The 12,621-nt window shown below is 47.0% G+C and overlaps 4 protein-coding genes across 4 annotated transcripts; 3 read left to right on the top strand and 1 right to left on the bottom strand.

Annotated features, from left to right (window-relative positions):
* Positions 1-77: 77 nt before the first annotated feature.
* E1B28_007071 (uncharacterized protein) lies at positions 78-1,256 on the bottom strand (the record flags this gene model as incomplete). The annotated part of the gene is made up of 1 exon (XM_043151780.1): positions 78-1,256. The coding sequence occupies one exon, from the start codon at positions 1,254-1,256 to the stop codon at positions 78-80; it is 1,179 nt and encodes a 392-aa protein (XP_043009860.1).
* Positions 1,257-2,220: 964 nt separating this feature from the next.
* On the top strand, positions 2,221-3,048 carry E1B28_007070 (uncharacterized protein; the record flags this gene model as incomplete). The annotated part of the gene is made up of 2 exons (XM_043151779.1): positions 2,221-2,406; positions 2,470-3,048. 2 exons carry the CDS (start codon positions 2,221-2,223, stop codon positions 3,046-3,048), a joined length of 765 nt encoding a protein of 254 aa, XP_043009859.1.
* A 1,350-nt stretch (positions 3,049-4,398) lies between these two features.
* Positions 4,399-8,324, top strand: E1B28_007069 (uncharacterized protein; the record flags this gene model as incomplete). The annotated part of the gene is made up of 8 exons (XM_043151778.1): positions 4,399-4,405; positions 4,459-4,922; positions 4,978-5,542; positions 5,597-5,736; positions 5,792-6,328; positions 6,385-6,652; positions 6,700-7,049; positions 7,107-8,324. The coding sequence occupies 8 exons, from the start codon at positions 4,399-4,401 to the stop codon at positions 8,322-8,324; spliced, it is 3,549 nt and encodes a 1,182-aa protein (XP_043009858.1).
* A 2,189-nt stretch (positions 8,325-10,513) lies between these two features.
* Positions 10,514-12,315, top strand: E1B28_007068 (uncharacterized protein; the record flags this gene model as incomplete). The annotated part of the gene is made up of 14 exons (XM_043151777.1): positions 10,514-10,522; positions 10,572-10,691; positions 10,744-10,771; positions 10,824-10,861; positions 10,911-11,000; positions 11,055-11,228; positions 11,294-11,404; positions 11,459-11,496; positions 11,550-11,583; positions 11,635-11,767; positions 11,823-11,909; positions 11,969-11,993; positions 12,068-12,214; positions 12,276-12,315. The coding sequence occupies 14 exons, from the start codon at positions 10,514-10,516 to the stop codon at positions 12,313-12,315; spliced, it is 1,074 nt and encodes a 357-aa protein (XP_043009857.1).
* Between the last annotated feature and the right edge of the window lie 306 nt (positions 12,316-12,621).

Raw genomic sequence — 12,621 nt, 5'->3', positions numbered from 1 at the left:
GAGCGTCTCCGTATCGGATAGAGGCAAGTGTTTGATCGTAATTGATGTGAGGGGACACGATGAACGACGGAGAAAATCTACCAGGGGACCTGAGTTCCAGGGTGACCAGAACCAAACACGGCAACCGCAAAGATCGAGGGACGATAGAGACGGGAAAGTGAAGTACCAGAACAGCAATGAGCCATCAATGCATCACCTTCTGAATCACGAACAGATACAGATTGCAATTTTTCGAGAGTGGTGTTGAGGTCGGTCGGCGACTCTAAGTCATCTGGATCTGTATCCACACGTTCTAACTCCAAACGCCGAACGTTTCTGCACAACGTCATCATATGTCCCAAGTTAGAGTCTTCGTAGTCTGAGAGCCTCAATGACTGGATTTGTGCCCACGGAAATCTGCATCCGGATGGTAAAGTTCCACCACGAATATGGATGGAATTGAGTTTGGGGCTTTTACTGAAAAGGGCCAAATCCGAAGCCATCCTGTCGCCGTCATCATCCGAGACGCCTGAGTCTGTGCAGAAATTCAAGAATAAGTGCTCCAGATTTGGGAGGCAGCGTCCTTCAAGGTGTCGGAAAGGTGAGGTCGGTTGGTTAAGCCAACAAGGATCGTCGCCAGGAAATGCTACACTGCGCCAGCGATTGGAGTGTTCCAAAAGGCAGTGGAAACCAGCCTCGAAATGCTCGAAAGCTTCAGCTTCGACCCCATAAAACTCCAAGTCCAATAATTCCTTCCTCGAGCGTGCCATGAATAAGTTCATCAAACGGCATGTATAATCCTCGTCCTCAATGCATTCTGCCTCTTGAAGGTTGAGAGTCATCGACGACCAAAGGCGAGGGGTTGCCAAGACAATCCCTCTCCAGTGTCCGCAGACGGCAGAAAAAACGATGACAATGGCCGAATCCAAGTCTGAGATGTGGTTCGTTTCGCAGCAAAACGAGAAGATGTGGCCCAATATCTCTATGGGCATCCGACAAATGGGCGATAACAGCGACCGATAGTTCGTGATAGTCTCATCCAACCTATCTCGCCTCATCTCCAAAGCAATCATCCTTGCTTTCAGCCTGTTTATTTCGGCCTGATAAGTTTTCAGATCGCCCTCAGCATCGACGAGACACTGGCTGAGAGTTTGTCGTTGAAAAGAAGAAACTGTTTGACGAAATAGACCTTGGACAGCAGAGAACCGGTCAGGTAAAGGTTCTGGGTTTACGAACGAGGTGGGGGATGTGTTATCGCCGATTTGTGGGCTGGACATGGTTTGAGATGGATGCCAGAAGCGACCAGCTGGAACCAACCCAGTTACGCCACGCGGTCACCTGACACGAACCCTCTACACCAGCTATTGCTGGGGACGGGCAATGCCCACTGAAACCGCGTCCAGCTTACTAATACACACCGCCACATAAAACATGTCCGCGTTCGTTGTCCTAAACCTCCACCATATACCACCACTCCTACTGCCTCCCCTTCGATATAATTCTGCGTAATCGCTTTATGACATAACTGCAAGCTATATAGGAGTGTAATCTTGGATTTGTGTGTTGAGGATGTACAGAGACGCGTCGAGACGCGTCAAGTCACACTGTGATACCGTGTTTGTTCACTGTATATCCATTTCGTTAATACCGACTTGCTCATGCCCCGGCCACTCAAATTGAGCCTTCCATACTGGATTTGAAGTGATTGTGTTTAAAATGTTCAGAGGAATCCCGAGATAATGCAAAAGTGACCAAGATATCATGCCTATCTCGATCAATTTTACACTACATGGAAATTCCTCTGAACAATTTTAAGTTTATGATTTATCAGGATTTATCATGAGGAGAAATTATTTTATTTGTGAGTCTACAGGAAGTTATTAAGCTCGGACACTTTTCTGAAGTGTTTCTGCCATCACCAAATAGAGCCAAACAGAAACTTTCTGTCGCGGGCATTGCCCGTCCCCACTATTGCGGTTTCTTAGAGCTCAATATATATTGTGGCTCAGAAGAGGTAAGTAATTCTAGATTCTATCTTAGGCTCTTGTTGTACGACGAGAATTTCCACCTATCTCAACGATGTTTCGAGTCAGAGATGGTGCCGAAGGCGTTACGGCGCTATTCATCATGTGACAGCCTTTCCTTATAGTACTTAGAGACGGGATATGTGAACTTGGGTTTATTTATACGAGTTACAGTACTCGGACACGCGTCAAGTCTTCTTCTTCGCTGTACCCCACGATGACAACGGACATTGTGCAGCATGGTCTTGCCTTTCTCAAACTAGCCCTCGTCGTTCTTTCGTCTTTGTCCTTCAGAAAATCTTTCACGCCACCGAGAACACCACCGTTCCCCGCGGGTAGAGGATGGACAGAACCTCAATGGATGACCATATTTCTCATTCGATACGTGTTTCCAGTGCTCAAGGTGAGTAGAGTCCTGTTCTGGTAGAATAAATTATACCTGCTTACTGAACGGGGTGAGAACCAGATAGCCCTCGAAATAGCCTCACTGAACGAATGTCTTTTCACTCTTTGCACAAGTTTTCCCGAAATCTCCATCCCATTTGGACCACATCGTGCCAGCACTTCCTATTGCACGCACCCACCACCGAACCCACCTTCCAATTCCAGCACGATCTGGTCTATACTTTCCCTGAGTCTCGTAATCACAGGCCAACACATCCGAAACGCCTGCTATCGTGCGTTCAACGGCACTTTTACGTTCGATTTGAGAGCAGACAGTGCTAAAAGTACACCCCTCGTAACACACGGTCCATACTCGATCATTCGTCATCCGGCTTACGCAGGCTCCTGGCTCATCGTCTTGGGCATCGTTGGCTTTCACCTTTCCTCGGGATCTTGGATTTATGAACGCTCCTCCGAGTCTTCGTACCCCCCATTTTATATGTTTGTGGTCGGATTATGGATTATGATTGTAGTCGCACATATGACGATGCTTACCATGCATACTCGGGACGAAGACGAGTTGTTGAGGAACCATTTCGGTGAAAAGTGGGAACAGTGGAGGAGGATTGTGAAGTACAAGGTGGTACTGGGGGTGTATTGATTTTGAACAAATATGGTGATCTTCTGCAGGCTCCTCAGATACAATACTCCAAGTAATGGATTTACGAAAGACGCCACAGCATTGGTATGGGTGTGAATGAGAAAAAGGAAGAATTGAAGAAAATGGTGAAGTTGGCAAGAAAGTGAAAGATTTGAGTGGCTGGGATCACCGAAGGTGGTGGTCGTGGTGAAGAGCAGAGGTCCGAGGAAGGAGATGAATACCGATAAGAACTTGGTCTTGATCTCAGGATCCTGCCTAGTACCGTTCCTCCGTCAAAAGACGAAGACGCCCGCTAGCCAATTACCTCGAAACGCGAAGTCAGTCAGACCTATAGGCATGGCTGGAGAAAAAAATGTCGAGAGGGAGAAGGGTTGAATCAACTTGTGTGTTGCTCGAACACCAATATCCTCCGTCGTCTGTATCATACAACGGCTCGTTTTCCATCGACCAATCGTCGGGAATGTCTAATTTGTGCCCGATCTACCCCGCTTTGACTCACGATTCCTTTCAACATCCATGAAGAGGCGCACTCCGGTACAGAAAGTATGTCTCTTCCCAGAATCCTATCTGTGCGTTTACATCTATTTCCCCTCATAATTTACCCTCCCTTTAACCAACAAGTCCGCAGGTTCATTCAAACACGAAGTGGATGCCGTGACACGACCTCCTGTCTTCTTGCAAGCCCTTTTAAACGAAACGGTCGTCGAGCTCGAAAGTCAAGACAAAGGCAGCCAGAGGTGTAGATGAAATTGGTAAAGAGAATCAAGATTGAAATCCATTCCTTGAGCGGAGACGCTGAGAACACACGAATAGTGGAGAGGCTGGAGACGCCGTGGAGATAAACTTGAGGCGGAACTGGAACTTCCGATTCTCATTCGAGCTGGATTGGTCTCGAGACATCAGTAAGGGCTACTTTTTGTGGTTTCGTGGGATCAAATAGTATACATGGTGTGTGGAGACAACCTACATCTCGAGATAAACAGATGTGGCTTTAACATAAATGATCATAAATGAAAAGTTTCTGTTCGTTTGCAGCTGAGGCAATCGATGCCACAGTGGCAAGGTCTGTTACTGTACATGGCATTCATCAGTATGCCGCGAAGTCGAGAAAGAGAACTTTACCCTGAGCTCGGTTTGTAACTTGTTCCGCTCATCGTTTGGAATGATGATGAAATCCCAAGGTGTGATTTTTGATAACCGAACCGAGTGTGCCGGCGCTTCCTTACTCCTCCCATCGTCATCCTCTCACCGTCTGGATAGGGTTGAGATAATCTTCAAGTCACCGGTCAGAGGAAGATTTGAGGTCTGTGGGCGGAGAAAAGCCACATTACAGCGAATTTGTTATTCAATATGGCCGGTTAGTCAAATGTATGAGGCTGGTCTTGTCTTATGTTCTGACTTGTTCTCAAGCCACGAGCTCGATCGCTTTCCCAACCTCAGAATCCACTCAGGAATCCTCAAAACTGGTCTCAACTCGACCGCCTCCACCCCGACCACCCCACCTACCTTTTCGAAGAATATCCTTACCAACACCACCATCATTGGTGCACCGAGAATCAGTTGTTTCTGTCGCATCATTCGATTCATTACCAGAGGAAGGTCCATCCTCGGCCTCATCATCAGTAACCTCGTTTCAACCTGAAAAGGCTGTAATGAGGAACATGACTTCAAATAATAGCTTGGCTAGTGCAGGCGGAGGACAGTACAAACGACCAACGAAACGTTCTATGTCGGCGAACAGAAAGAGCCATTACAATGGTTATATCAGTCGGGTCACTGGAGATGAAGCTACAGAAGTGAAGCGTAGGAAAGTGATTACCGAGCTCTTTGAAACGGAACGAGCGTATGTTGATGGACTGGAACTTATTTACTCGGTGAGTAGCGTTCAACAACCTGACTGGTGTATCGGTTACTCACTGATACTCGTAGCATTTTCTGACTCCCATAATCGCCTCTCTGGACACACCAGCACCACTACTGGATCGCTCAGTGATGACAGCCGTGTTCAGCAACTTCATAGACATATGGAACCTCCACCGGTCATTCTTCTCTGCTTTAACGTCTCTCTTATTTCGCCATAACACTCTGGAAAGCTCGCTACCGACCTCAGCTATGCTAGAAATACCTTCCGACTCCATGACAACATCGATACCCCTCAGTCCCCTGCTGCTTTCCCATTTTCCCTATCTGTCGCTATACACACCTTTCATCACGTCATTCTCAACAACGCTTTCAACTCTGTCCGCCCTTATTACACCACCCTCCCAGACATCCAATGCTTCCAATATGGAGTATAATCCGCGTTTCGCAGCGTTCGTGAAAAAACAGGAAGCCGATCCCCGTTGTGGGAAACTTAAGTTAGGCGACTGGCTTTTAACTATAGTGCAAAGATGTCCGAGGTACCTGCTACTGCTCAAGGATCTGATCAATTGTACGAGTCCAGACAACCCAGAGAGGAAGCAGCTAGAGAATGTTCGGACGTTGGTTGCGAAGAGTAAGTTTGTCTTTCATTCTTTTCTCCAGACAAATGACTCAATGCATTTCGTAGTAACAATCTCTCTCAATACTTCATTGCAAACACACGCACAGACACTCTCGTTACTCGTTCTGCAACGGGCAACTCCGAATTTACCATTCCAACTCATATCTCCAGGAAGAACTCTACTCAAACGCGGGCCCCTAATACAGGTATTTTCTTTCCTTAATAGGCTCGCGTTCTCGCTCAAACTTGATTGTTTTTCAGGTTGAACGTTCTTCACCCCCACACGAGCGCGAATTCCTACTCTTCTCTGACTGTCTTATATGGCTCGTACGGGAGGAAGACGAACGCACTGAGAAAGGTGAAAAAGTTTGGGGCGCCATAGCTGGTCTCGGTGGATTGCTCAGCAGCGGGGAGAAAGCGGACAAAAATGGATGGGCATCGAAAAATGGCAGCCGAACAAGTTTTGGTAACGGGAGTAAAACGAATCTCGCGGAATCGCCGACGAGCCAGACTCCTCCCTGTACTGCATCTGCGCTTCCTGCCCATTTGAAGAGACCCGCTATGGTTCGAACGAGGAGTAAAAGTGATGCAGAGGTTACTGTATTGCAGGCACGGGCTGCAATATCGGATACTTCGCCTTTGGCCGAAGAAAGCGATGGGTCGCAGTCATCGACGATTCTTAGTACAAGACCTGAATTGAAGGATAAGTCATACAGTGAACCTCAAGTACCTCTTTTGGAACCGTCGCTTGCACAGCCGAAGAGAAGATCTTTTGCCGCTCCTGAGCAACGACTTAGAGTGAGTGGGGCTCTGTTTCCTTACCGCGTAGCAACCAACCTGTTCATTGTATGCAGACGAAATCATCGGCCCCGCTACCTCGCCTGAACAAACTGAAGAGACATGCTTCATCCGCTGATGATGGGTCTGGGTCTGCGAAAGAGCGATGGGTGTTTAAAGGCAAAGCAGAACTTGTCGATCTTGAGGTCGTTGTACCTGTCAAAGTCCGGCGAAGACCGAGTAGCGTAGGGGATGAGGTCATACGAGACCCAGATGAGGAGGAGGATGTGAGCGAGAGGAAATGGGAGGTCTTGAGTCCGGAAGGAAGTTTCGTGTTGTATACTGGTGAGCTTCTTCCGTTCCATTGTTGAAGTAACTCAACTTCGAAACAGATACAGAGCAAGATCGAGACGAATGGATATCCCAGATTCGGCACGCCAAAGCACAACTTTTAGTCTCGTTAAATATCACGCACCCCAATTCTACGCTGACCTCTTCTTCATCGACCAATCATCTCCGAAAAACTCTCCAAGCGCTACCGTTCTTACCTGACGACGAAAAGGAATCCAAGAAGAAGAATGGTGAACGAAGGAGCAGGGTGGAGCATTGGGTTCCTGCAATATGGATACCGGACGAAAAAGCGGAGGGCTGTATGCGGTGTGGTAGAGCGTTTGGGTGGAGGAGAAGACGACACCATTGTAGACTTTGTGGGAGATGTGTCTGTGCAGGGTGTTCTGAGAGGGTGCGTTGTACATTCCACCCATCCATTTTCAAACTGGTCGCTTAACCAACAGCCCAGACGTTCTTCATCTCAGACCCACGAGATCCTGCAAACAACAGCAAACCTGCAAGGGCTTGTAATGCATGCTACGAAACCGTTTTTCCCGTTTTGGATCCGATACGAGATGACGATGAAGAGCCTACCACGCAAGAGGATCAAACTGACCCGAATTTCCCGTCATGGTTGTCGATGCCTTCCCTACCACTCAGTTCATTTCTACCGGGCTCTTCGTCAAACACTGAATCGAGTGATATCAAGGAGAGGCCGAGAAGTAGGGATTTGGATACTGTTGACGAGGGACAACTAGTATACGAACTGGATTCAGATGAAGAAGATAGAGGCAGGAGGAAAGTCCAGGTTGTGAAATCCCCTAGCTCATCGCACACGAGACCGAGGAGTTATCACCAGATCCTAGAAGATTTCTTAGTCGCCGAGCAAGGCAAGAAGCTCGATGCCAGTGGTGAGAGAGGTGAGGTGGCTTTGGGGGGCGGGGATGATTTGCCACCCCATACAGCGAATGGTTCACCCAGTCCTGGCCCTAAGTTGAAGAGGGAAGTTTCCTTTGCACCTTCACTCGCGCCGTCCGTGGCATCTCACAAACGGCACACGGTCATTCACCTTCCAGCATCGGAAGGTAGCCAGATGTTACTTGGAGAAACGGGTGGAAGGAAAGAGGATACAGCCAGGCGGAACAAACGGTTTTCTATGCCTGCAGTCGCGTTACAGGCTACCAGTGTTACGACGCGAACTGCGGTGAAGAATCATGATAACGCTCCTGTGGAGGGTATGGTTCCCTCCACTACAGGTCCAGTAGGTGTACCCAGTGGAGCTGGAGCATCGATGTTGGGCAATCCTCTTAGCTTCAATGTCTCCGACGACGGCGAAAGAAGTGTCGGAGGTCTTCCAGCTCCTCGAACGAGAACGAAAAGTTCCGGATCGTTGTTTGGGAAGATACGTCACCAACATTATCATCACAACCATGGAACCACTCAACATCAACATCATCACCATGTTCTCGGTAGCTCCGACTTCGCGTTTGGAAGTAAGCTGAAGAAGAGTCTGAAACGCGATAAGGGTGCCACTATTGAAGAAGAAAGGGATATGGAGGATATGCTTGAGGGTCAGATCTCCCCGCCTTCGTCTCCGACCTCTGCGAAGCATGATTTAGGGAAGAGCGTTGCTGCGGGGAAGTTGAGTGAATTGCTGTTGAGGAAGAAGACGAAGATTCTTGGATAATTTCCCCCCCTCTCCCTGTTCCCTCTGGTTCTGTTCTGTATTTTTATTTTTATTTCTTTTAATTTGCGCTTTTGGGATGCCATTGTGTTAAAGGTGTTATACCCAATTGGCATTTGATGACAATTCGCATACATATGTACTTACAATCACTATAGCAGTCCACTGATTCTTCCTTAGTAACGCTAGATTTCACGTCATGGATTTTTGGATACTATAATGAAGTTTTACGTACATGTCCATTTCGATGTTGGTCCTTGTTGGTCCAGTAACCAAGTCGCGTCGGTGCTTTCACCACATCTTCCACTGTGAATTTTCTTTCGTGCAGCACACCTGCGCCCGGTATCTCTCAAGGTACGACAAAGGGTCCTGTATGTGATGAAGTCAAATAAAACCAGTATAGATGTGGGGAATGAAGTTTAACTTCTCGTATTCTAACAGTGTTCGGGTTCGAAGGGTGTGCTTGCACCTTACACATTACTGTGCTTATCGTTTCTGTTTGACATTCCCAGTTATGCCAGTAATGGTTAGCCCTGGTTGCTGAGGTTTTTCCCCGCCCGACCAAATTTCGGTGCGCCTACGTTACGTTTTCTCTGTAGGGACAATGTGAATGCTTCTTTTGAGGCGACAACGGTTTAAGATTACACAGTCATCTGGTATTCTGCAAGATGGATTCGTTCTCTCCAGAGACAGTCGGCCTTTTGATTGTATTGTTTCTCATGGTAATGCGCAATCCTCCCGCCAAAAAGTTAGCCGAGCGTGCAGTTCCCACGGCTGGCCTCCCGCCAAATACTGGATTCAAAACGGCGAATGTCTTAATAGCGACATCGGCCACGTCGTCACTCAAAATTTTTAGTGAAATCAATGTTTAGTGTAAAAAAAACCAGGTTTATCATAGAAAAATCTGGAATTTATTCAAATACCAGGATCTGCAACATGTAAACACTTGAAAAAAGAAAACTTTTTCTATGATAAACCCGCCTGAATTATCACGGAAAGTTATTTCCGAGTGTTCTCGGGGAGCCAGCAGCTCCAGGAGGCTCAACTAACTCTTCCCCGCGGAATGGGTGAGAATAGAGTGTAAACATACACAAACAAACGCGACGCGCTCATCCCAAGCTCATCCAGACGTATAAAACACGCGTGTTTATGCCTCTCCAGCTCATCAAAAACGTTAAAAATGATGCAGAGTCAGAGGTGGACACTGTGGGGTTAGAGACAAGTGTCGTGGGGCATAGAGATGGGAGCGGGAGACGAAGAAGCAGAGTGCGAGAGTTTATCTGATGGATATAGTGTGGACAGCGCTGCCGAGTATTATAAGTCATTCAACATGGGAATTTGATAGATTCTCGTGATAGCTATACCCAAATACAGCCATTCATCTATACTACCTATTGCCATAGTCTGTACTGCGATTTGAGCTCTACACAGAATTGCATATCAAGTTGAAAGTCAGTGCTCATAATTCGCCGCGTTTCAGACGCGGCTCCAGCCAAATTAATGCTTACTAAGCGCACGCTCTCAGAACCGGCGTTGCCCATTACCATTTCTCATTCTCTTTTTCCTACAAAAAGTTGCCGGTTTGAAAAAAATTGTTGGATGGAGTCGGGTACGTTCGCTCACCAACTCTTCTCGCTACGTTGACAATGATAAATCACAATGTATATGTGCAGATATCACCCCGGATTCAAAACAATTCTCTCCCAAAGAACGATATTGGCCAACCTTCTCCCTGCCATCCCTGTAGTAACACCTGGCCTAAACCATGTGTTTGAGAACAAGTTTTCGTGTAAAATATTCACACTTCTTATATGCGCGAATTTTCACCCTAGCCCATGTTTGTAGGGTTTAAGCATTACGGATGGGATATTACCGCAGCTGTATTGTATCCATTCATTCATTTGCGAGTCCCTGTCTCCTGACCGCGTTCACATCCGAAAACAGCTCTCGTTTTTCCCAGAGGAGGTCATCATGAACGTCGCCAATGCGGCAGCAATTAAGGTAAAGTCCAACCTTAACACTCGCTCCCATTGATACAGCTAAATTACCATAACTAGGAAATAACCACCTCTCGAGCACGTTTCCCGAAACCAGTAGATGACTACCAGGCTGTTAACCTGTTGGAAGCAATATAGTTGCATCCGAAGGGGAATTGTGGAAGAAGTATCGAAAGATAACTTCCCCGGCTTTTAATGATGCAAGTACTCTTTCCCGCTACCGGTTCAATACTTATTTTTCTCGTCCTTGTAGAGGAACAACAAGCTGGTTTGGGACGAAACGGTTAGGATTATGATGGGTCTCTTCGACAGCGTATGGCTCGATCAAGACGTTGTGACTGTTGATCACTGCATTCCGGAAATGACTCTTCCTGTACGTATCCTGGTCCTTGACAAATAGTGCACAGCGAATAACCTTCCGCTAGATTGCACTATTCGTTATCGGGGTCGCTGGTATGTTCATCTCCTTAATGTCTGACAGTGTGTTTCTTAACTCTCGCTACAGGTTTTGGTCGGAGAATATCGTGGCAAGATGATGTCACCGTGCCACCTGGCCATAACTTTCAAGGAAGCTCTGATTGGAGTCTCTCAGGGAATTCTCACCAAAATGTTATGCCCTGAATGGTTGATGGGAGTCACGGAGAAGACGCGTAAAGTGAAGTTGGCATATCAAGAATTAGAGGTGCATAATGTCCATCTTTCTCGTGGTATACCTCATCACTGACCTCCTACTCAGCAATACATGTTCGAAATGATCAATGCCCGTAGGACCGCAGAGAAGAAAGAGGAACGTTACGATTTGTTCAGTAGTCTTCTGGATGCAAACGATTCTCCAGATTATGGACAGGACCCTTTGACTGAACGGGAGTTGATAGGGAACGTCTTCATTTTTCTTCTCGCCGGCCATGAGGTACTGCATCTCGATGTGCTGTTCATGGGAAGTTTGCTGATTATCTTATCATCTGGGATGTTCAGACGACTGCTCATACCCTTACCTTTACATTTGGGCTTCTCGCATTCTACCAAGAAGAGCAGGAGATATTGTACCAGAATATCAAGTCTATTATTCCTGATAACAGGATACCGGTCAGTCCTTATATTTCGTACTACAAACCACCTCTTACGAACTCTCTTTGTCAGACGTACGAAGAAATGCCCTTATTTACCCAGTCCATGGCGTACATTGTATCATCTCTCTGCTTGCACTCAAATCATTGACTTGATTGGCTAGTGTATTTCTTGAAACCCTTCGATTATTTCCTCCGGTACGGCGAGCAGCACCGTTTTCCCTCGGGCGTAAACTAACCGCCAGATAGGCGAGCATTATTCCCAAGACAAGTGCGGACGACACCACGCTAGTCGCGGAAAATGACGAGGGAGACACCAAGATCGTCCTTATCCCTCGTGGAACACGTCTTTACCTCAATGTCGTTGGATTGCACTATAATCGTGAGTTATTATATTACGTCAACCTTCGTCCCTCATTCTTGAATTTGATCTCTAGCTCGGTATTGGAAGGATCCGCATGAGTTCCGGCCTTCGCGATTCAGAGAGAACTGGCCGCGAGATGCGTTCCTTCCCTTTAGCAGCGGTGAGTCCACAATTCAACATCTGGTTTCTTCTCCCGTGTATTCACTTCGTACTTCTTAGGGGCCCGTGCGTGTATGGGCAGAAAGTACGTTGAAGCAATTGAACCAACTCACTAATCACGTCAACGGTCCAACTCAACCCTTGTCCCTCTTCGGCCAGGTTTTTCGAAACAGAAGGGATTGCCAGCCTCACCATGTTGATTTCAAGATACAAGGTCAGCTTCAAAGAGGAACCGCAATTCGCAGGGGAAACGATGGAAGAGAAGCGAGCGAGGGTGTTTAAGTCGAAGTCTGGAATTACTCTTTCGTATGTTTTTCTTCTTTCGTTTCAAGTCGAGCTGGTTCTGATTCTTGGGTGCATGTTATAGGCCAATCCGAATGCCTTTGGTATTTACTCGGCGGGTGTAGGGTTTCGTAAATAGTATTTTTGTTCGTTTGGTGGTGTACGTTGAGGGATCTCCAATATTCGGTGGCTCTTCCCGCTTCCGTACGGATTCTCCGTCTGACCTTAACAAAACGAACTATCTCGCCTGTTCCAGTCATCCTTTTCTCGATATAATTCTCTTTAAATCTCTAGTACTGTGTGACTCATACCTACGCTACATAAGTGAAGTAACGACAACCTTTTTACCACCCAATCTACTTTTCGCGTGAATAGTGAGTTTCTTTGAACACCGATTAACCTGAGTTGAAGGTTTTAAGGATAGGAAGGGC

This window comes from Marasmius oreades, chromosome 4 (genome assembly GCF_018924745.1).
Source record: "Marasmius oreades isolate 03SP1 chromosome 4, whole genome shotgun sequence".
Taxonomy (NCBI): Eukaryota; Fungi; Basidiomycota; class Agaricomycetes; order Agaricales; family Marasmiaceae; genus Marasmius; species Marasmius oreades.
This window is presented reverse-complemented; position numbering and strand designations above follow the sequence as displayed.